A 23,161-nucleotide genomic window follows, 5' to 3' on the forward strand; every position below is an offset into this window, starting at 1 on the left:
CCCCATTTTTATTTTTTGAAAGGGGGAAAACAGATGAAAAGTTACATTTTATTTAGAAATGAGATGGCTCTATAATATGAGGCAGACACAATCTTATTACAATACCACATCGCCAGTTATTATGACTTTTTCCCTATCTTTCTACTACCTGAGTGATGTCAGTGTAAATTCAGGCACCATTAGTAAAATTTTGACCACACATATACACAGCACTGACAAAGGAGTAAACGACCTTTCAGCTTACCAGTGTATGTAAAAAAGACATTGACAAAATGGAAAATAATAAACTCTTTTTGTGATAAATTACTCCTGTTTTTTTCACTGCCCCAGAAAAAAACAAGCTAGACCTTTCTCCCCATAGATCCCCTTGTAGTATTCCTTTTTCCTTCCTCCTATAATCCATTGCCACATACTTAGTAAGTAAGAAAATGGAGGAAATAAATATTTGTGGGAAGAGCGCCACCATCTTCAATGCCGATGACCCTTGTTTTCGCGCTCCCTGCATTTTAGCTCCTCCTTATAGCAGTAGGAGCAAAAGTTTTCAGTCTCAGGACGACCATAAAAAGAGCAGTTCTCCTTCTTGCAGCGGTTCTGCTGGATAGAATATATCGGGCAAACTGTGCTTCTGCCTCGATTTTTGTCATTGTTCAACCAGGTCTGAGGTGCCTCCTCATCAGCATATTCTAAGCAGTCTCTAATGTCACTGGTATTAAAACCATTGGTATATGTCTGCGATTTGTGGTCCGTAGGCATGGCGTAGGTCAGTGACTCCACCGTGTTGACCGTACGGATGCCTGCTATTCGGGCTGGGCTATAACTCTGTGAAGACAATGACCGGTTCTGTTGGGGATACGTGGCACATGTTTTTAAGGTACCAACTACCGGCTTGTAAGTATCATCTTGGAAGCTGGATGGCTTGGAGCTGACATCGTGCAAATGGATGACACTTTGCCTTTGTACAGGCGGTGTATGGCTATAGTGGGCGGATACTGGAATGGGTCCACTTTTCTTTGCGCTGTTACTCGGTGAAGAAAATGACCCCGACGTGGGACTAGTGCGGTCTTTGAACTTTAAAACCAGTTGAGTTGTATGGCTTTGAGGTAAGACTGGTGATGCCCTTCCCTGAGGAGATGATTCCAGCTTCTCTTTCGAATATGCCTCTTGCTCCAGTTTCCTACAAGATGTCCCATTGAGAGTGGCCTTCTTCTCTGCCTCTTTTCTCTTTTGTTCCTGTTCTGCACTGAAGCGTTCTTGGGCGCTGGTCAAATAATAACCAATCATCTCCTCGTGAAACTGATGTCTATGACTGGTCAGAAGGAGGCCAGCAAAAATGAACTTGCGCTCCCCCTGCATGGCGGCTCTCAAAATATTGAGGCTCAGCTTCACATCAGTACTGTACTTCCATGGGTCTGGCTGCTTATCAGAGGGAGATTTAGAGCTCATTTTTTCGATTGGTGAGATGCTTGCTTTCTCAGTGGGAGAGGGAGTTGTTTTTTCAGAGGGGGAAGTGCTTGCAGACTGGCCAGACTCTTCTTTGCTTCCTTTCCGTGACTTGGTCTTCTTCTCTTTCACTTTCTCAATTATCTCTCCATTTTTCCCATTTCCTGAATTTGCTCTGCTCATTTTGCCATGTACTAGTCCCCCAAGTCCACCCATATTCTTCTTTAGCTTAATGCCAAGGGTTTTACTCAGACTCCCCAGTTTGTTGGCAACTGAATCAGCCCGATTTTTATCTTTATCCTTCCTTTGTTTTTCTTTTTCTTTCCCATTTTTGCCACTATTGCCATTAGAATTACTACAGATGGAATCCCTGTCAGAGTCCAGAGAGTCTGCCAGAGATTGAACATCCTCTCCAGCAGATGCAGTAGGAGATTCCGGCTGAGCTAGAGGAGCCTATTAGGAAAAACAAGTTGACAATTAGAAATCATGAGTATTCCTAACACAGTTATCAGCCTTGACAAGAAGCTCCTCTCTACGTTTTGATCTGGCTTTTCCAGGAGCATGGGCAAAATGAAATAACATTTTAAGTCATAGCTGCGTGCATGAGGTTAATGCACTGATGGGCCCAGGCCCAAGAGTCAGATTTACTGGTTGTCCATTCTTTGTGAGAGGCTTCCTTGTGATCTTGGTTTACTACCCATCTCTCAACAAATAGTTCTTTTGGGAAGTTAATATATTTAGGTTATTGATGATACGTGCCAGATCATATCCAAGATGGGGGTGATCATATCTGAAAGGACTACAGCTGTTTTGCATATGTTCCTCACATCTGGAGCCTGGAGTAACAACATACATTTCAGGCAGAAGAGCTGCTAGCGCGCCTCTGTGGCACGCTAGCAATAATTGCCAGGCTTTCCCACCTGTCAGCCGGCAGCAGGGCTTTGCTGCCAGCTGATTGGCTGGCTAGCCAAAGGGGGTGGGATGGATGAGCTTTTTCCAGCATGCAGGCGCTGTGGTTAGTAGCCAGAAGACCTTCTCGCTGTCCAATCCAAGTCAGCAAGGACAGGGGGAGAACTGGAACCGCTCCCATGATGCCTGACCGGCTCGAGGAGGCAGGCTGGCTAGCCCCTTGTCTGAACTTGGGAGCCAAGCAGGGGTGACCTGAAGGCATAGCAGTTCGGCTGACTTACTCTCTTCAGGCGACGTTGAAAGGCGGGCTTAATAACTATTGAGTTACGCCTGGAGTCGGGTGGACGCCCTATGAGATTGGGGGACGTAGACGGCTAGGGCCGTTTCCACCACTTAGAACCCCGCACTTGGGATGGGTATTGTTTACCCTGTTGTTGCCTTGTTGCTATCTTGTTGTATTCAGTAAAGTGGCCCATTTTAATTCCATACCTGTTGTTGGCTGTATTTATTTGGGGAGTGCATGGTAATGAATATCTGTTGCATAGGTATTTTCTGTGGGGAATTTTAACTGGTGGGCTTGGGAAGAAATTTCTAACGTCAATCAAGTTGGCTAGTAAACCTGAACGTTTTTCAGCAGCATGTGATTTGGTTCACTTGCTTGAGATATCAGTAGCGGACCTGCCATTATCAGAAAGGGAAAACACCCAGGCGTGGAGCCTCATGTGCCTCTAGGACCATGCGGAAGCCTCACTGAGGCTCCCAACACAGTCAGAAACTGTGCTTCTTGTTTGCCAGAAGCACATTTTAAGACCACGGGGACGCCCTAGATGGGTTCCTTGGTCCGAGGCTCCGTTTCGCTCCAGGTTAGTGTGGGGGGGGGGGGAGGATTTGCACACGGGGGTGTGGCGGCATCCTACAAGGGGCACCATTGAGGACCTTTGCCCTGGGTGCAAGACGTCCGCTACTGTGAGATATCCATAACAACCATAAGTCCCTTGTGTCTTTATTGATTCTGCTCAATGCTCACAATACACTACATTCTGAATTATGTAGGGTCTAACACGTTGTTGTTGGGTTGGACTTGATGACCATCTGGTCACTCCAGTGAGTCCTATTCTCAATGTGATAATGCTGTTGAATTTATTCCTGCATAATATATACATGTCAAACATTCACATGAAGTTTCAGGACAGCACAGTCTCTGGCTATCTGGCAAATTCTGGCAATTAGCGTAAAAATGTAATCCAAAAGAGTGTTCTGGTGTATTAGGATAGTAAGAATTAATCTGAGTCAAAAGTCTCGCAAGGATTTGTCTCTTCCTTACATTGTACCGCATATCTGATTCTAAAAGAATGGGATGTGCTATAAGCAGTTGTCCCTAAAACTGTAACAGTACATTTTATAAAATTCTGCTCAAAGGCTTCTAAACAGGATGTTCAGATATCTTTCCAGATGGAAGAGATGGATGAGCTTGTTTTTAATTGCACAATTCTTGTTCCCCCACACATTTGGAGGCAGCAAAATTTGTCGATGTTATGCAAGAGAAGTATCTTTTATTTTTTTTAAATGCCTTTCCAATGTATGAGAAAGAACAGTTGAATAGAATTTTTTGAGTGGCATGATCAGTGTTAATAAAAGTGATACAAAATGGTATCAACATGTAGGTCATGTTGACTTAATAAGCAATTGGCCAATGACATGGAATCTGCCTCACACATTGTTCAAACTGTGCAGAAGTGACAGGGCAATTCACACACACATCTGGAAACTGTAAAAAAGGTCACACACATTTTAGGAAACTGTAAAAAGGACATATATTCTCCTGCTCACAGCACGAAGACCCTCAATCTCATTTGGCTTCATCAAATCAGATTGGCTATCTGGGGCTATGGCATCATCACACACTGACTACAAGATTCCTGATTTGCTACACCAAAGAAAGGACAATGGAATACATTATGTGAAAAGGTTATTTCAGAGTGCTTTTTGAGACCCTTGAAATGCCCTGTTTTGCACCAAAAAGATTGGCCATGAAAACCTGACTCAGCCCTACCTTGATTACCTCCTAATTGATGCTTTTTGGGTGTCAACTTTGCAGTTGCACATTTGGGGGGAGTTGTATGCTGTGACACAGCTCTCAAAGTTTCTGGTATATGAGTCTGACCATGCATGCTCCGAAATGTCAGACTGTACACAGACAAGAAAGAGAACACACTGTCCTGTAGCCTTTTTGCCTGCCCAGGAATATGTGGGCTGGCCAATTAATCTTTTGTCGTGATCCATTTATTGTTCCAAAGTGTTCACCTTGACCTCATTTGGTTGGATGGGGAGTGGAATTTCCAGCCAAAAGCAAGCAGCAATGACAGCTGCTGTGACATTAGATGTCTCCGTGTGTTGTATTTCATACATTTCTTAATCAAGATGTACCTGAGAAATATCAGGGTAATGCCAGGTCATTAACAAAATGTCAAGTACACATTACGGTGGGAAATTGTTTTGTTCGGCTTTGAAAGAGAAACATTTGGAAATGTGGGTGCATCCCTTGTAAAAAGGAATGCCCTTGCCATCCAATGAAAAGTAAAGGAAGGTAGTTACCTTAACACGGGGTAAATAGGAAACATAGACTGGGAGTTAGTGGAAGATAGCTAGATTTTTAAAAAATGAATAGTGATACATTAGAACTCTTAATTCCATCTGCTTCTCCTTTTTTGTTTCTCTCAATTCTGTGCTACTGCTTTAGGGCCCAGTCCTACCCAACTTTCCAGCACTGGTGCAGCCATAACAGAGCCCCAAGGTAAGGGAACAAATGTTCTTATACCTTGAGGCAGCCTCTGTGACTGCCTCCCCACCACAGGATGCAACTCACACCCCACTGGCAAGGCTGCACAGACACTGGAAAATTGGCTAGGATTGGGCCCTAGGCTGTCAGAAATTGCAGGCACAACACCACTAAATTGTAAGATGGTAGGCCATGGGATGAGTTACAAGGGCTTTCCAGCTGCCTTGCCTTCCTTGGTACCTTTTCCTCTACCAAAAGGTCTCTTGCACATCACACAATGCTGTGCCAAGACCTTCCTTGAAGTGCTAGCATAACAGCAACAGAGAAAGGAGGCAATGTGTTCCTGCACATTGATGCTGGGAGCCTAGAGATCTCTTGCTCCAGAACCTCCTCTGTGGTCACAAACCGGCATGCTTAGGGCTTAGTTCTTTGAAGCTGCATATGCAAAATTAAAGCGGTTACCCGTGTTTCTGACGGTATGCGTATCCAGGTTACATTCATGTAACTGTGCAGAAGATTAAGCTTTGCCTCCAGAGACAGAATCAAACTGAGAAAGGGGAAAAGAGAAGAAAAACCACACACAGCACAATTACTGAAAATATCCAGGCACGGAATGCTTCTGATCCATCAAGAGAAACTGCAGCATATCATTTTAATGGCACATTCAGGCACAAGCCCTCAAGCTCCTGGTTCTCTAAAAGGAAATGTCCCAGGAAAACCAGGGAGTGCTTCTACTGCGCACAGCATGGAAACCCAGCTGTACATAAAACACAGCCTGCGCTAACTCTGAATTCATTCTCATCAACTTCAGGACTTCGGCACAAGCTGATGCAACCCATAAGCTTTTAACACACAGTAAAATTGCACAACCAGCTATGCATGGGCTGAAAATGGTTCAAAACCCATTATTTGCTGTGGAATTGCTACAAAGAGCACAGCTAAGCAGCAGCTTGGCATCCAAGTGTTTTAAAATACAGAAATGTCTTCTAGACAAGTTGATGATCAAATCTCAAAAAGAAGTCTTACTTGGCCAGCTTGGAGTTATCATTGTCATCCTTCCCCCACTCCCAGTCTTTCCCTGGATCAACTGCAAAGTGCAAAGGCAGTAACTTGTGTTCAGAATCAGTCAGAGGGATCACCGCTGAAGAAAAGAAGTTCAAAAGAGAAGACATGAGTTAACTGGGAAAGGGAGGAAAAGAAGTAAGAATTGGTTGAAGAACAGGATGGGGGGGAAGCATTTTAGAGGCATCACATGACTCCCTTTTCAACAACCTTGGGGGGAAAAATGCTCCTTTCACAAACCACTATGCATTTGTTTATTGTATATATGCCTATGAAAAATTAGTCATCAGTTGCCAAAGTTGAAAATTCATATGTTTTTAGTGGTAGATATTTTATTGCTGGCTCTATCCCCAAGACTTAAGAATGGGTGGCAGTACTTTCTTCTCTCTGTGCTGTTCAATTTAAGTCTATGGAATTGGACATGACTGACAGCCCAATCCTATGCATGTCTATTCAGAAGTAAGTCCCATTAGAGTCAATGGGGCTTCCTCTCAGAGAAGTGTGGATAGGATTGGGCTGTCAGTCCCAATGGTTTTAGCATTTTATACTTACGTCCCAAGAATGGTCTTTATCTCATTCATTCTCACAATGGCCTGTGAGACAGGTCATCATGCTTACTCAAGGCTACCATTGTTGGCACATCAAGCTCACCATACATTGTTGACAAATGATTTTACGCAAATGTGCGTAGGTGACACATATAAGTGTATATATGGTTCAACTTCAAGTTATGAAGAATTCAGCTCTGTTTTCCAAGCAGTTCTCATACCAGTAATCTCTTTGAAATACGGAAAGAACTACAGACATGAATGAATAGAGGGGTAGGATATGATCCTTTAACATGCGTTTACAACATACATTTATGCCAAAAAATACCCTCTCTATCTCCTTAGTACTAGGAGAAAAAGAAACCCTTTAATCATAGCTTAATTCTAGCAACCTCTTTCACGAATTCAGCCTGTTGATTTCTAGCTAAATAAAAATATGATGGAAGAAAAGGTTGTTTAAAATATTTTCACCCTCTGAATATTTATCCATTACAGTTTTGACTTTAAAAGCTTTGAGAAGCCTGAAGCCATCTCAAGGAGCAAGAGTTAACCATTTGTGATCATTTCTCTTTTGTTCCAATAAACATCAGACCCAGCCAGGTAAATAAGCATCCTGGGCATTCTACCAGAATTTCTTAATTAAATTTTTACTCTGAACAGCCTGGGTGTATTATGCGCAACACAAAAAACTTCAATTCCTTTAAAACGATCCTGGGGTCCAGTATAAGGTATTTTTAAAATACTTTAAAAAAAAATTCTTATGTCCATTTGGCAAGGTTCAAAATACTGTACACTGTAAACACCATGTGTTAGACCTCATCATTATAGGTACGAAATGGCATTCTTTATTGCTGTTTTACTTTTACAGAATTCTATTCCCCTGTGGACTCCCCACATCCCTAACCCGAGTATATTACAGCAACAGTGCAGTGCTTTCATCCTGGGTGGGTTTAAATGACTGGCGGGTATAAAATTTCACACTTCTGTTGTTTAATAACACACTATACCTCTTCTGCCTTTCCAGGATGAAGTGGGATAGAACACCCACATGAAAATTGCCTACAAACTTTTTCCCCTTTCATTGCTACTTAGCACTTTCCCCCTCTGACTGGGAGAAGGGAGAGAGAGAAATGAAATAGTACTGGCACCACCACCTAAAGGTCAAAGAGAATGATGACCAAAACTTTATTGCAGAAAAACAGATTTCATTTTAGTGTGAGTATCAGACAACACTTATTCACTGAACTCTCAGTATTTGCGGGACATCCATTCCAGGACCCTCTACAGATACCAAATTCTACAGAAGATTAAATCTACTGAAAGGCCCCACTGGAAAAACCAGAAGTTCCTTTCAAAAGGCTCTAGGATGTCTTCTGAGGCCACATACAGCCTCCCTGTGCTTCAGAAGACCTTCCAAAGCCTTCTGAAAGGTTTCTTACTAAACAGCTCTGGCAGGTCTTCTGAGGCACAGAGAGGTTGCATGTGGCTCCCCCAGGGGTGGATCCAAGGGGGGGGCATGGGTGCCTCCCAAACTGTTGTGCCAGGAGGGAAGGGTGCACGCCGGGATGGGGAACAAAATCGGGCACCAGAGGAAAGTCCACTGGGTGGGCACCGGTGAGATTGGCTGGAATGGGAACTCAGTTCTAGCCGGCAGGTAGACCTGGACTTCAGGTTCAAGTGGGAGCCCAGGTCTACCTGCCCAGCAAACAGCCATGGAGGTCATGTTAAACGGGAAGCCCAGGTCTACCCAGCAGGTAGATCTGGGCTCCATGCCCAGGCAGGACACCCAGCAAGCAGCCACAGAGGCCATTTTGTTTGTTTGTTGTTGTTGTTTTTTTAAATTAAGTATTTTATTTATTTATTACAGTTACGGATAAGGAAAATGGGTTATACTTGGGGCTGGTACTACACAGGTTACACATGAGGGTATTGGCCCTAGATTACAACATGCATTATTAAAAAAAAAAAAAAGCAATCAAACGACTGAACACACAATAATCACCAATACAAAAGCTATCATATTTATCAGTATAAAAATTTAGATTTATCTAAACACTCAATATTGTTTAACTAAAATTATCTACGCAGTCATAAAAAGGCTTCCAATATTTTCTTACTCTACCTAAATCTCTCTCTTTCATTCTTTCTGTTAAAACTTCCATTTCTGCTATTTCATAAATTATATCTATTAAATTTTCTTTAGTTGGCACGTCTGTAGATTTCCATTTTTGCGCAAACAATATTCTTGCTGCTGTAGCAATATGCACAATAAGGTATTTCTTACATTGGTCTTTAATTTCTGACGTCAAATTTAGGAGGAATATTTCTGGTTTGAATGATAATACACAATTCAATATCTCTTGCAAAAATTTATGTATCATTTTCCAGTATTTCTTTGCTTTTTCACATGTCCACCACATATGATAAAAGGTTCCTTCAACCTCTTTACATTTCTCTACAAATTAAACCTCTACAAATGAAACACAGAGGCCATGTTAAATGGGGAGCCCAGGTCTACCCAGCAGGTAGATCTGGGCTCCAAGTCCAGGCAGGAGAGCAGGTCTACCCACTCAGCAAACCTTGACCACAGAGGCCAGAGTTCAACCAGGAGTGAATAAGGTGGGCCCCCTGTAATTGTAGCAGCCATTGGGCAATGGAAAAGAGAAGCAGTGAAATTAGTCCTGTCTGCTAAAAAACACTCACATTATGTGAGCAGAAATCTCACGGCTCCTCCGGTTGCAAGACACGATGAATAATATGCCTTCTAATAGTTTCTGTCACAGTGAAGAACTGATTTAAATGCTGATTACAAAAGTCAAGAGAATATGCTAAATTTTAATGTTTTATCCTGATTGCACAATTTGTTGCTAGTGCTTGTTTCTACAGCATTTGGATTTTCCTCCCACAAAAACATGAGTGCGTGCTGAGCAAGGAAGACTGACATTTACAGAACACCGATCAAGGGTGGGCTATCTCCAACTCCTAGGTTCTTAGTAGAAACTTCCCACATACATTCCAGGTTTTTTGCAGGGATATGCCAGAGTCACAGTGCCAAGTTGCCAGTCAAGGTGCAAGTCTTGATTAACCCCTTAACCTCGATTAACCCCTTAACTCGATTCATTCATGAGTCATAATGGGCGGTGGTCGCGATTCATCCAGAACCATTTTTAGAATCATTTTGACTTGAGTCCGAGTCTTTTTGAAAAGCAGATCAAGCGCAAGTTAGGTGCAGTTGCACAGAAAAAATGGTGTGAGTGTGTGTTTGTGTGTCAGAGTTCTTATTTAACACTGCCCTGGTGTTCTCATCCCATCTGACATCAGTGGTGTGTTGGTCCTTCACTTCAAATGAGCCACAAGTTTGGAACTCATTTCTCTTTTATTACAAGGAAACACCTCCCCACTGCTTTGCTTGCCTCCTTAGCCCCCTCCCTGGGCTATCCAAGCATTTTCCTATTGCAAGAACCCCCTCCTCTGTCCATTGGGCTCCTCTCATCCAGAGGGGGAAAAAAAAATCAGGCCATCCATTCTGCCAAATGATTGTCCATTCATTTTGAGATGGACAAGGTAGCCCACTCCCCCCATGTGCTGACTGTCCCTGCCTTCTTCTGGTTTCTCCCACAGCCTTGTGCAGCTGCTCTCCACCCCTCTATTCCCCCCCAGTCCCTGCATCCTGGAGCTAACCTACTCTCTTCCCACCAAGTCAGCTGCACACACTAGTTTGCTTTCAGATCACCCATGAGGTCTTTCAGGGTGATGCAGAAGTGGCCAAAAAAACAGTAAGGAAGCACACACATTCACACGCACGAAGTCAGGTTGTGGGCCCAAAATGATGAGTTGTTGTGATTCGTTTATCTACAAGTCATGACTCTTTTGGGATAAAAACTCAGAATCGCGTCAGTGTCAGAGTCAGAGATGCACGTGACTCAAGTTCCCAAGAGTCTCAGAAAATGAGTATTTTTGTTTGCTTGTTTTGTTTTTTGGTATGTATGTGCAACTAACATGGTTAGAGATAGATGTCATTTAAAAGAAGCATTAAAAGCTCAGCTCATTGCTGCTGTGCTACATTAGAAGTATGTGCTGATGTAACACTTTCAGTACATTCTCAAAACCTCTGCCTTTGTGAGATTATATACGTACATTACAGATCAATGCCCTCCCTCAGGGAAGAGGTCATAGCTCAATGGAAGAGCATCTTCTTAGCATACAGAAGGTCCCATGTTCAATCTCTGGTAACTCAAGGTAGGTAAAAGGAAAAATTCTTCTCTAAAACCTTGGAGAACTGCTACCGATCAATATCAACAATACTGAAGTAGATGGACCAATGGTCTGACTTAATAAAAGGCAGTTTCCAAGGTTCCTAGCACCATTTCTAAGGGTCATATTAGTGACAAATATAGAACCACTAGACAATCACTTCTATATTGCTGCATATCAAATATTCTATATATTATCATGCAAAAATCAGGGATGATAAGCCAATTGAAAAATCATACACAGTTTCTTTGCATGGGGAACACAGAAAAATGTTTTTTTGCCTGGGTGATATAGAAGAATCTCAGAATATTGCCAATAATATTGCATGATTTAGAGAACATTTTCAATGTTCTCCTCTAGCAATTCAAATACAAACACAGAAAATATTTTGCAAGATCAATTAAGGCAGTGCACAAAGGGGAAAGATATAATAGCTTGTAACATTAACAGTCTTTCACTAGGTGGCAGCAAAGTGTCTGGTTTACTGAACCACTCAGTTTAGACTTTGCTTGTAGCATGGACAGCAGTAATTGCCATCCATCTTCTGGACCAGTAGAACTGCACAAAAACAACTTAAAGCAATTGCTTAGAATAGAAAAATGGATGTCAACAAAGCCGTGTGCAACTGAAGGATACTTGCATCCTCTGTATCTTATGTGACACTGCAAAAGGACCTGCGAACACCACTGTTGGAGTATGGAGTAGAGTTGCTTGGGGCACAGAATCAACCTCAGCTATCTGTGTCTGGATTTAAGTGGCTTTATAGGCATTGCGGTGTTTGTTGTGTTAAACAGCTGCAAAAGCTCAATGGCAAAGCTCTAATCACATTTAAAGCAATCTTTGACAAGGTCAAGTCTTCTATTCCATCCCACTGATACTACATTTTTAAAATGCAAAGCAGTAAGGGGTTTTTAACTCTTTCCCTCTTTGACATGTGTTGCTCAAAATCTCCCTCACCTTTTCCCCTGTAGGGAGAAGAGCAGCTGTAAAAGATTTTAGACAACAGGCAAAAGGGGGGGGGGAGTTAAACTGTCCTTCATCCACTGATTTTCTGCTTCCAACTGTGGTCTTCCAAGAGTTTTTTCTTCATTCTCACACACACACTCAGTGTCAGGGGAGAGACACACAGAACTCGGAATCAGATCTAGTTTGGCCCTCATTTATACCAATTAATTTTTTTAATGCAAGTTCTGATTCTCAAGATTCCAACAAATATGTTGGCCGACTGAAAACTGAAATTGGATATCTGAAACTCTGGATTAATGACAAATGCAGAAAGCACCTCATTTCTCCCTATTTTGATTTTAACAGGTTTTATGTGGTCCAGGGTATTCCAACTTTAAGGCAAGTCTAATCAAGTTCCACTTCCAGTACCTTTTAACTAATCATTTTGCCTGGAGAACATACAACATGTTTTCAGGATCACATTGGAAATATCTCAGAGGTACTTGTTAGGGTGGTAATTACAAATCTGTCTAGCATTTTCTGCTGTGGATGCAGCACTCTCACATATCATTGGTTTTATTAGCTTACAACTTCTCCTTGATGATATTTAATGATTCTTGGCAATGGAGCTGCCAGTTACAATTCAAGACAGGATTTTTACATCTTTAATAGGAGAGTTTAGCATGTGCCTATTCACTGAACAACTATAGCATTATAAGGTGAGAAGTTGCGCTTGCTGCTGCAGTTCTTCGTTCTGTCTACATAATTATAAAAGATGATACAGTAGAGCCATTTCCAGTTCTGATACCTGCTCAACTTGCTTGGCTGTGAAAAGCAAGGATTCTCAAAAAAGTTTTAATGGAGTCAACACTTAGCAGTCAAAGAAGAGGAAGCATCTAACAATCAAGAAGGAGAAAAGGAATTAAAAGACATATAGCAGGCCTTTGTAGAGATGAATGGGAGATGAATATGGGAGAAATGGCACATAAGACCATTTGCTGCAAGTTAATGATGGCAAGGGGGAAGACTGACTATCTTTGCACATAATGCAAGTTGGCAACAATGAGACCAATTGTGTTTTTTCCCCCCCTAAGGCACAATCTTCAGCTGAAGTTGATTACAATGGTGAGAAAATATACTGGGTATTTTGGGGATATGTGAAGGAGGAGAATGAATGGGAAATCTCATACTTTCCGGCCTGATCTCTTAGGTCATCTGAATAGGTCTTTCCTTCAAGTGCCACCTTTATCCCAAGTTAGAGGGATGGCGGAAGCCTTCTCTATAGTGGGGACACAACTATGGAATTCCCTATTAGGGGAACTAACCCCTGCCTCATGGTTTTCCAGAGAGGCCCCAAAATGTTTCTGTTTGTGTGTGTGTGTGTGTGTGTGTTAGAGAGAGAGTGTGTGTGTGCGTGATGTCTTTTCTGTCTGCCCCCTGTGCCTCCGTATGCCCTTATTTTGTTTTTAGTTATTGTTTTATTGTTGTTTATATTGCGGTATTTGTTTTTCTTATTTATTTTTTGTTTGTCTAAAATTGTAAGCTGCCTTGGACATCTGCTCTTGCAGAGGACAGGTGGGGTATGTATGTATGTATAAATAAATAGACTAATGTCAGAAAATAAAGTTACGTCGTAAGGTATCTAACAGCCCAGTTCTATTTGGATGCTGTGCACTGCCAATGGAAGACTGCCATATCCTATCCAGGCAATGCTATGCTGGTACAGCCCTCCCAGTAGTGCCTGCAGTGTCCATGAAAACCCCAATGTCATCCTTGGAGAGGCATCCTGAAATCAGTGCAATGTCAGTCTGATGTCCAAGCAGCCAATCCCTTCATCCACCCAGCCTCAACACTCGCAGCCAGAGAAGTGCCTCCAGGGTGACCTGAGCAGGGAATAGGAGGACGGGGCAGATGCAGGGCCAATGAGTGTCCACCTCTGGACTGCTGGCTCCCAGGATTAAGCAACACAGAAACAGTCACCACCACCAATCATGGGGAAATGTCCCAAGGACGCACATACATACACACAAAACACAAGGATGCCATCGCACTCCAATCTCTACAGGTGTACAGTAGTGGTGGTGGTGTATACAGCAAAGGGGCAGAAGCAGAGGACTGCTAGGAATTCTAGCACCCTTGGTTCAAGGCTGTCCCATTGAACCACTCCCACAAACACACATGTTCAAAAAATACCTTTTTGAGCACAGGAAAGCAAGTTAGAAAGAGAACTCCCTTGGCAGAGGGCAGTCATATGCAACAAACACACGAGACACTCTACAGCAAGGTTTTGAGTCTCTGTTGGGAGGGGGGTTCAGCAGCTGGAATAAGACCTTTGCTAGATGAGGGACTGGAACAAGTCACAAGGGGAGTTTCAACAGGCCAAGCAGGCTGCTGAGGACGTGCTGCACAGAAGAGCAGGCAGTGAGCCAGGGAAGACAGGAGGCCAAAGGGCTTGCCCTAACCAGCAAGGCTCTCACTTTCTGTATGGCTGCCAGAAATACCCATGGCAGAGAGAAAAGACGAAGTGGAGGCAAGTCTAGAACCCACACCGGCACTAGAACCCACCTCCACTAAGCTCTTATTTAACCATGCAGCCAGAGCAGACAAAAGGGCCAAGAGCATCCCATGGGACATTTAAGACCTTGAACCACTGCAAACAGACACACTGAGATGGGAGGCTGCAGCACATGGACCAATCAGTGGGAGAATGGCATGGGCCAATCAAGGGCTTGCATGTGACACAGAGTGCCTACTGCAATGGCCCACCATCTAACCACACCCTTTTATCATTGCTGGCAGTTGCTAGCATGGCTGTTAGTATGCTGATCTCCCTTTCCCTGCCCATCTGAAACTGTCTGCCTCAGTGACACTGCAGCAGACAACAGGGGGCTCTGGACCACACAGGAACGTTCAACCCATTGGAACTGAAGGTCACAGAGTGAAGATGTTGCAGAATCTGAGAGCAGAGAGGCCAACCCGCCCCCCCCCCCCTCAGAATTTTACCCTGAGTCCAGTTGGAGTAAAAAGATGGGAAGAAAAGATTCCTACCTGCTAACAAATTAACAAATGTGACCTAGTCAAAGAGTTTATTGAACTATGCCAGTGACAAAGCAGTATCTGAAAGAGAACACACAAGTGGAGTTGCCAAGTATCTCCTCCCAGCAGGGTTGCTGTGTCATTGCCAGTTGTCAAGCAGACAGCCAAGTAATATGTGTCAGTGAGGTCTGCCTGCACCGGTTGGTTCCCTGTCAGCCTACAAGTTTGGGAAGTCACAGGAGCCTGATTGGAATGAGTAGGTGAGCAACTTCACTGATCAGCAATGGTCACCTGGTCACTGCAGGCAGGCAGACTGTAGGTTTTCTTTAGGGTCTGCACAATATCTTCTCCCGTGGGACAGCTGCCTATTAGGAACAAGGAGAAACACATACATAGAGAGAGAAAGAGAGAGTGACAGGGATTTGACAATAGCATCAGTAAAATGTGTCGTCTCAGTTCAGATGCATACTTGGTGTTTGTGAGAATGGGTGCCACCAGAGTGTACATACAGTGGTGTCCTGTTGAGGGTGAGCACACTGTGGCTTGGAATATTACCTTTCCCTCTCCTGGGAGGTGGCTGTAGTGGAACTCTTGGAAAATAATCATTCTGCCCCACGTGGCAATGGAGCAGTCCTGAAAAACAAAAGGAACTCTGATGAGTATTTGACCAGCAGCACCGATGCTGAGATTCTGTAGAACATGCCAAGAGAGAGCAGATTCTCCTTGCTCTTAGCAGTTGCAAAAGGAAGGGATGCTTAGGCAGCAGTTTATAGCAAAGAGACATCTGACACCCCTGAAGGATCAGTATCGGGTGGGGGGGATAGACAGAGATGCAGCAGCAATGTGTGGTGACATGGGATTCCCTAACCCTCCTTTACCTACCTGTGTGGGGTGCACTGTCCTTGCTTCTCCTCTCAGGGTGGTGAGGAAGAGGTTCCATTTGGACGCTGATATAGGTGGAAATCTTCTGGGGCAGAACACCTGCAATCAGAATTCTGAGAAGACAAGTGTTAACAAAATATCTTGCCATAGTTGTTGTGAGGGTCAACAGGTTGTGCAGAGTGCACTCCCAGTGCACCAAGTGCCCTTTCATCATAGTTTCCATCTTATGTAACACATAAGAGGTATTAAGTGCCAAGCATCTTAGAGCTGTAGTTTCCCTAGAAGGGCTTTGCATGCCAAAGTTGGTGCTCTGTGATTGGCTGCACCATATAGTCCATTTCCGATGCTCTGTCGTAGGAAAGTAGATGGAGTGGGAGGATGGCAGAAGGTGAGTTTTGGGGTATCTTCTCCATCCCAATCGTTCTCTATGGATTTACTCCTTCCTATGCCATCTCTGGCTGTGTAGTATTTTTCTGGTGTTGGGGGCGTGTCCATCATCTGACTCTTCCTCATCCCTCCAACAAAATAAGAGAAGGCCAACCCCTTCAATGCCCTGCTTGTGGGCTTCCCATAGACATCAGATTGGCTACTGTTGGACACAAAATGTAAGAGTAGATGGTCCTGTCCAGAAAGGCAGTGCTAATTCTAACTCTGAATCATTCAAACCGTTGCAGTAGGAATGGGAGCAAAGTGGGGTATATGCTTTGTAAAAATGTGCCCAAGCGGTCGGTCGGTGGTGGCCTCAACCAAGTTTGGCCGGTTCCAGCCAGCCATGAATGTGAACTTTCATACAAAACCTCAAAGTTTGAAGAAGTTCAACTTTATTTGCACATGAGAACTGCTGGAGGATCACTGTGCAGTCATTTTTTTTTTTTTTTTGCAACAAATCTCTTGTGCATCTCTTTCTGAATGAAATACAACCTGAGCTGTAACCAAGAAGGTGTGTATTGTGACAGCTGCTTTCTAAACATTCAGAAGCAAAACACAGAAACATATTCAACCATTTTTTCTCATTAACGGGACAGCTCGTTATACAATTCTCTCTCTAGAGCTGTAAATTATAATATGTTGCACACTCATATGAGGAGAGAAGAATATATGTCCAAAGAAGAATTACCATTCCTGCAAAGAGCTGACATTTTTCATTGCTATTATTTAAAATAAAACACTTATTTCAAATTAATGTCATGATGTACCATGCTAATTTCCAGGCACTTCAGTGGTGTGGTCTGAGCATTTCTTTAATGAGGTATTTTATTACCCTACTGGAAACAATCTTGCAAATAAAATTTTAAATATCCAAAATTAAATATGGCAACTGTTGATCCCAACCCCAGGAGTCTCTCATTAAGTGGCTGCATTTATTTAAGTGCCTGGATAAGTCTGCTGATATGAAGCACGCCTTTTTTGTCTGGCTTTCCCAAAGGAGCAGCTCTCATCCCTCTTCCCTCTCCCACACACTGAAAGATTTAAAACAAACAAATGGGGATGGAGGAGGTGCCACTAGACTGGAAGCGGGCTAATGTGGTCCCAGTCTTTAAAAAGGGGAAAAAAGAAGACCTTGGAAATTACAGGCCTGTCGGTCTGACTTCAATACCAGGGAAGATATTAGAACAACTCATAAAACACACAGTTTGCACACATCTAGACAACAACTCAGTGATCAACAGAATCCAACATGGATTTGTCAAATGTACATCTTGCCACACAAATCTCATCTCCTTTTTTGATCGGGTTACTAGCTTACTGGATTGTGGGAATGCACTAGATGTAATATACCTTCTTCACTAAAGCATTTGACAAGGTCCCACATGACATCCTAATCAGCAAGTTGGTAAAATATGGGTTCGATGTTACAATCGTTAGATGGATTCACAACTGGTTGGATGACCGTACACATAGGGTGCTTGTCAATGGCTTCGCATCAACCTGGAGGGCAGTTTCAAGTGGGGTACCCCAGGGCTCTGTCTTGGGCCTGGTTCTCTTTAATATCTTCATCATTGACTTGGATGAGGAGATACAAGGGAACATCTCAAGAGTAGGTCTTGCATCTCAACAAAGCTCTTGAATCGGTTCCGTGCATGATGACAACTTCACGACATGTGACTGCATAGAGACCGCAAGGAGGAACTGTAGACTACAGTAAGTGCTTACTACAGGGGGGTCCCATATCCACAAATTCAGTTATCCGCAGATCGGGACTATGGGCGCCTCCACACGCACCCCCTCCAGAAGTGAGGGGAACTCATGTTTATTGCCTTCTCAGGCTCATTCTGAGTTTGGTAGAGGCCGTGGACATACATCTACGGCCTCTGCTGGGCTCAGAGCTCCCCTCGCCTCCAGAGGGTTGGGGGGGTTCACTGGTATCCGCGGTTTCAGTTAACCGTGGGGGGTTCCGGAATGGAATCCCTGCGGATACTGGGGTACACCTGTATATGATTTCGTCATAGACTTTAAAAAATCAGGCCATTAAGCTTGCATCTCAACCCTGGCTGTGCCACCTGATTAAAATTAATGCATTTGTTTTGCCATCTTTCCTTTCGTACAAGACTTTTTCAAAGTACACTGCCATACACCAATAAAGCAATTAGGAAACGGCCCTTTTGTAAAAACCAGCTTGTGGAGACTACTTTGCTACAGATCAAGTTTTTTGCATATATAAACAGGCAGCCAGCTGTTACCCACAGTGCAATGTCTTGCTAAGATCAATAGAGCTGCTGAACACTGACCTCCAAAGTCACTGGAACATCAGGAGACAGATGTTCAAAGTAGGAGAGGAGGGAAGAGGGCATCAGATACCAGGCAGGCACCCATTAGATGTGTTTTGCAAAATTTACTTTTATATTTGAAATTAATAAGCTTGTGGCAAAATCCTATCCAGCCTAGCACTGGCAGAATGAATACACGCACTATTACAGATAGGCTGTGAGGCTGTTGTGGCAGTGTGAAGGCTTGTGGCACCAGTGGAAAGGTCTGTGCCAGCCTGCTGGTTCCATTCAAAAGCCTGAGCCTGCCGGAGAAGGTAAGGTCTCCATGGGCCAGCAGAGGGGCAGGGAGAGGGCAGAACAGGAGTGGGGAGGGCAGGGAGGGACTGGATTGGGCCCAGGAGGGAGTGGGAAAGGCAGCAGTGCCTACCACCATATCCTATTCCACTTCCCAGGCCTGATTTCCTCACACAGGGCTGCTCAGACTTGCACCAGCAATTTTGCTGGCACAAGCCCGAGTAGCCCCATAGCAGCTGCTGGAGCTTCCTCAGGGGGAAGGAGATGAAAGTCCCCTTCCCTCACCGAGACCTCCAGCAGCCTCTGTTCCCATGTTGGATGCAGCGGAAGCTGCATCTGCGCCGCTACATCGCAATGGGATTTTAGTTAGAGTTTATCTGCTGGACTGCAACCCTAGACACACTTACTAAACACAGAGTCTCGTCAAACTTAGTGGGATTTACTTCTGCATAGATGTATAGGATTGCACTGTGAGTATGTTACGAAAATAAATACAGTTGTGCACGACTTAGCGACCTACTGGCTTACACCGGTCGCTAACACAGCGATAGGGAAATCACATCTCTTGTGTGATTTCCGACTTCCTCCATGAAACCAGAAGTCGCACGAGGGACGCGATTAACCTCAGTCTGAACCTTACAGAGGCAGCGCTCAGATGTGCGCTGCCTCTGGGAGGCTCAGACTACCCTCTGGAGGGGAGGGGAGCCAAGCATCTCCTTCCCTGCGGAGGGTCTGCATTGCGTCAAGCACTGCTTGATGACGGGGATTGCGGTCCGATCCCCGTCGTTAAGTGGTGCATGACTGTATAGGAGTTTTATTTAAATACTAATTAATTGCCAGTGACCCATGCAGTTGCTGGTTTGCCCTTCTTCAGCCTCATCTTTATTATAGAAATTCTAGCTAGCCCTCATTTGAAAGAGAAAAATTGAAAAAAAAGTCAGGCTTACTTCTTGTGAAGATTTTCAATACTGTGATAAGTAAATTTTTAACTATCCTGATTTTAGAAATGGGCTACCTCAGAATGCCAGACACAAGGAAGGGCACCAGGATGCAGCTCTCTTGTGTGCTCCCTGAGGCATTTGGTGGGCCATTGAGAGACACAGGAAGCTGGACTAGATGGGCCTATAGCCTGATCCAGAGGGGCTCTTCTGATGTTCTAATCATTTTGCTTCCTTAAAGTTTGCAAGAATAAATGCTGCTAGGGGAAAACTTTTTTGTTATTTTGTGCTAGGTATCCTTTAAACATCATAGGATCCAAGAGCCAAGTGCTCTTCCTTATGTTATCATAACACTTAAGGGCCACAATGTTTAAAGTTCAATCACCTATTTATTTGTGAGCCTCTGAATGCTACACAATGTGCATGGGACGAGATGAATCCAAGGAAAAGATCCACTGACAGTGCTATTGTACTGTCCAAAGGGCACATTAAACAGTTGTGTTGCTGTTTTGTAATGGCTTGATTTGACAAAGTTTCACCACCTCTAGTTTAGCAGATAGCTCTTTTGTTCTTCTGATCTTCAGAAACTGTCAGTGTGTTGATTTGGCCCAAATTGATATGCCTTCTGATTAGATGTGATTTGGATCTGAAAGTAGAACTAGAAGCTTAATGGGACATGATTTATTCACAGCATGTAATAGGTAAAAAAATGATTTGATGTGCTTTGACTCTAAATTTATGCAGCTTTGCTCTGGTGAGGGTGGATAGGGAAGCCATCTAGCAAGTCTGAAGCTCTGATTTGTATCCACCCTGCATTGGAATAAATTTTCTAAAGTGAAACCTTTTGCCTTCTACTAGAGGGTAAAAAATTATTCATGAACTGATGATTGTCCAGGACATTTTGGTCCTTGAGATTAAAAAAAATTTAAATAGCACTGTCCCATACCTCTAATAACAAAATTTGTGCACATCTCGCTATTAACTGTTACCCTGCACATGCCTAATCTCATCTGATCTCGGAAGCTAAGCAGGGTCATGCCTGGATAGTACTTGGATGGGAGACCGCCTGGGAATACTGGGTGCTGTAGGCTTATACCATAGTCTTTCGAGACTGAAGGTTGCCAACCAACCTGCACATCTCACTGAAATGAAGGGCAGCTGTGCTAGAGTGCTACCATGCTCACGTGCAGTTCCCCTGTATTTCAGTGGGGGTCTGCATAGGAGATTTGTGGATTGGGCTCCATACATTAGATTTGTCTGTCTCTCTCACAATGATGTGCAGCAAGGTTCAGGCCAGGGGAGGCACAGCCACATGAATGGCATGCGCACCCATGCGCACACCCTGCATTCGGAAATAAATTTGAAAAAAGCTCACCTTCCCCCTCCTCAGAACTATGGAGAGCAAGCATAGAAGACCCATCTCCTCCCTGTGGCAGTTCGATAGCTCCCTCCCTTGTTGCACTACACAGCAGCAGGTTAGCCAGCTTAGGCTCCCTGCTGCTTTCCTTTCTATGTATATGGAGCGATCCGAGGCAGCTCTGCCGGCTGCCTCCCCAATGAGTGCGGACACAGGAGCCCAGCCTTTTTTCATTGGAAGCCAGCTGCCCTGCTGTTTTTTCATTGGAAGCCAGCCATGATTGCAGCCTAACCTACTGAAGCTGCTGCCTGCCCAGTAATTGCTGATGCTGGCACCATGCCTTTTTTCACTGGAAGTAGCCATTATTGCAGCAAGTCAGCTGCTAGCTCCTTCCCTGTGCATTGTAATGTGTGCGTATGTACTACTTAAGTCATTGACTCTGCTCAGGAAGAAAGGAGCAGAGCAGAAAGGCAATGTACTTCTTTTTTTTTTTACTTGTTGGATCCTTGGGCTCTTTTATGTTTTTACTTATTGGATCTGGTGAGGCTCTGCCTCCCCTGACTACACATCCCTGCTCTCTCTCTCTCTCTCTCTCTCTCTCTAAGGGCATCCTGAACCACATAACAGGGCCATCTTTGCAGTTGGCAGCAACAGCTGAATGGAATCCCACCGGACAGTGGCTTGGCATTTGCAGTTTTGATACCGTAAGGATGGAAAAGACATTAATGCCATTTGTTTCTGTGACATGATTTAATGGCAAATAAATAATGACATAAAGCTGGCATTTAGTGCAGAGTTTGGAACTATTGCTTCCAGATGTTCATGTGATTCAGTCCCTCCCACTCTCTAAGAAGTGCCTCAAGATATTACCATTTCCCAAGCCTTTTCTAGCAGAGATATTTTAATTTAGCAGCTTTCTTCCTCTGTTTTTTTCCCTTACCACCTTCTTCTTTCCTTCGACTCATCTGCCTCAACATTTGGTTATAAGCTTTTGAACAGGGTTTTATTTTTCTTCTTTTTAATTCTATGTTTTATATTGTACAGAAACTATTTTTCATAGGAACTTAACTCACTTTTGCCCGGCACACAGGTGTACACATTCAGTCCCTGTTGCGTATATACAATGTTGGGCAGAAATGTCTTAAGACATTTTATTATTACTACTACTACTTGGTTGAGCTATTATTGACTCAGGGCCCAATCCTATCCAACTTTCCAATGCCAATGCAGCAATGCTAATAGGGCATGTGCTGCATCCTGCATTGGGGGACAGAATATGGAGGCCTCTTCAAGGTAAAGGAATGTTTGTTCCCTTACCAGGAGATTGCACTGAGGCTGCATCAGTGCTGGAAAATTGGATAGGATCAGGTCCTTACTCTCCACAAAACACATTACCCTCAATATGTGCTGTGACAAAAGCTAGTAAAGGATACCAAGCCATTTTCAAACTATTGTGAAGACTGATGGTTTTGTAAAGTTGGAGGTTCATGTAAAGTTACCATCTTTCTAATTGACTCTGCTTCTGTGCCTTTACATGCAAATTTTGTAAGGTCATACATTAATTTCTTTGCTCAAAACAGCCATTAAAAGCACAGAAGCACAGCCAATAAAAAAGGTGGCAGCCCTATGCATGTGAAGCCACTTGAAAATTGGTAAGGAGGAAATGGAAGGCAGCAGGAAAAATCTGTGGTAGCCTCCCTTTAAACTTATACATATTCAGTGACGCCTTCAGAGAGGTAATTACACTAATCAGTGAGATACAGCTAGCTAAGGAAGCTCTCATCTTTGAGAATTAGCCAAAAGTCAGAGTAGCATCAAAGCCATACAGATCAATGCTGCAGAACAAAATTCTATTAGGTGAAAGCTAAATTTTGGAAGGTCTACATATTTTCTAGGAAAGAAGAAGAGGCAGCAGCAAAATATTTGACAGCTTAATCAGCATTTGAAGGAAGATTATTGCTTAAATTTTAACTTGAGAGTTAGATTTGAACACGGGGAGGCTTGATACA

At 43.6% G+C, this 23,161-nt stretch overlaps 1 protein-coding gene across 1 annotated transcript in view; it reads right to left on the minus strand.

Annotated features, from left to right (window-relative positions):
* Positions 1-468: 468 nt before the first annotated feature.
* OTUD7A (OTU deubiquitinase 7A) overlaps positions 469-23,161 on the minus strand; it is a 75,088-nt gene continuing 52,395 nt past the window's right edge. The window contains exons 10-12 of the mRNA XM_066636222.1: positions 6,155-6,269; positions 5,591-5,675; positions 469-1,893 (exon numbers count right to left, since the gene is read on the minus strand). Coding sequence (XP_066492319.1) covers positions 469-1,893; positions 5,591-5,675; positions 6,155-6,269 — 1,625 coding nt within the window. The remainder of the gene's footprint in view (positions 1,894-5,590; positions 5,676-6,154; positions 6,270-23,161) is intronic.

Source organism: Tiliqua scincoides, chromosome 8 (genome assembly GCF_035046505.1).
Source record: "Tiliqua scincoides isolate rTilSci1 chromosome 8, rTilSci1.hap2, whole genome shotgun sequence".
Taxonomy (NCBI): domain Eukaryota; kingdom Metazoa; phylum Chordata; class Lepidosauria; order Squamata; family Scincidae; genus Tiliqua; species Tiliqua scincoides.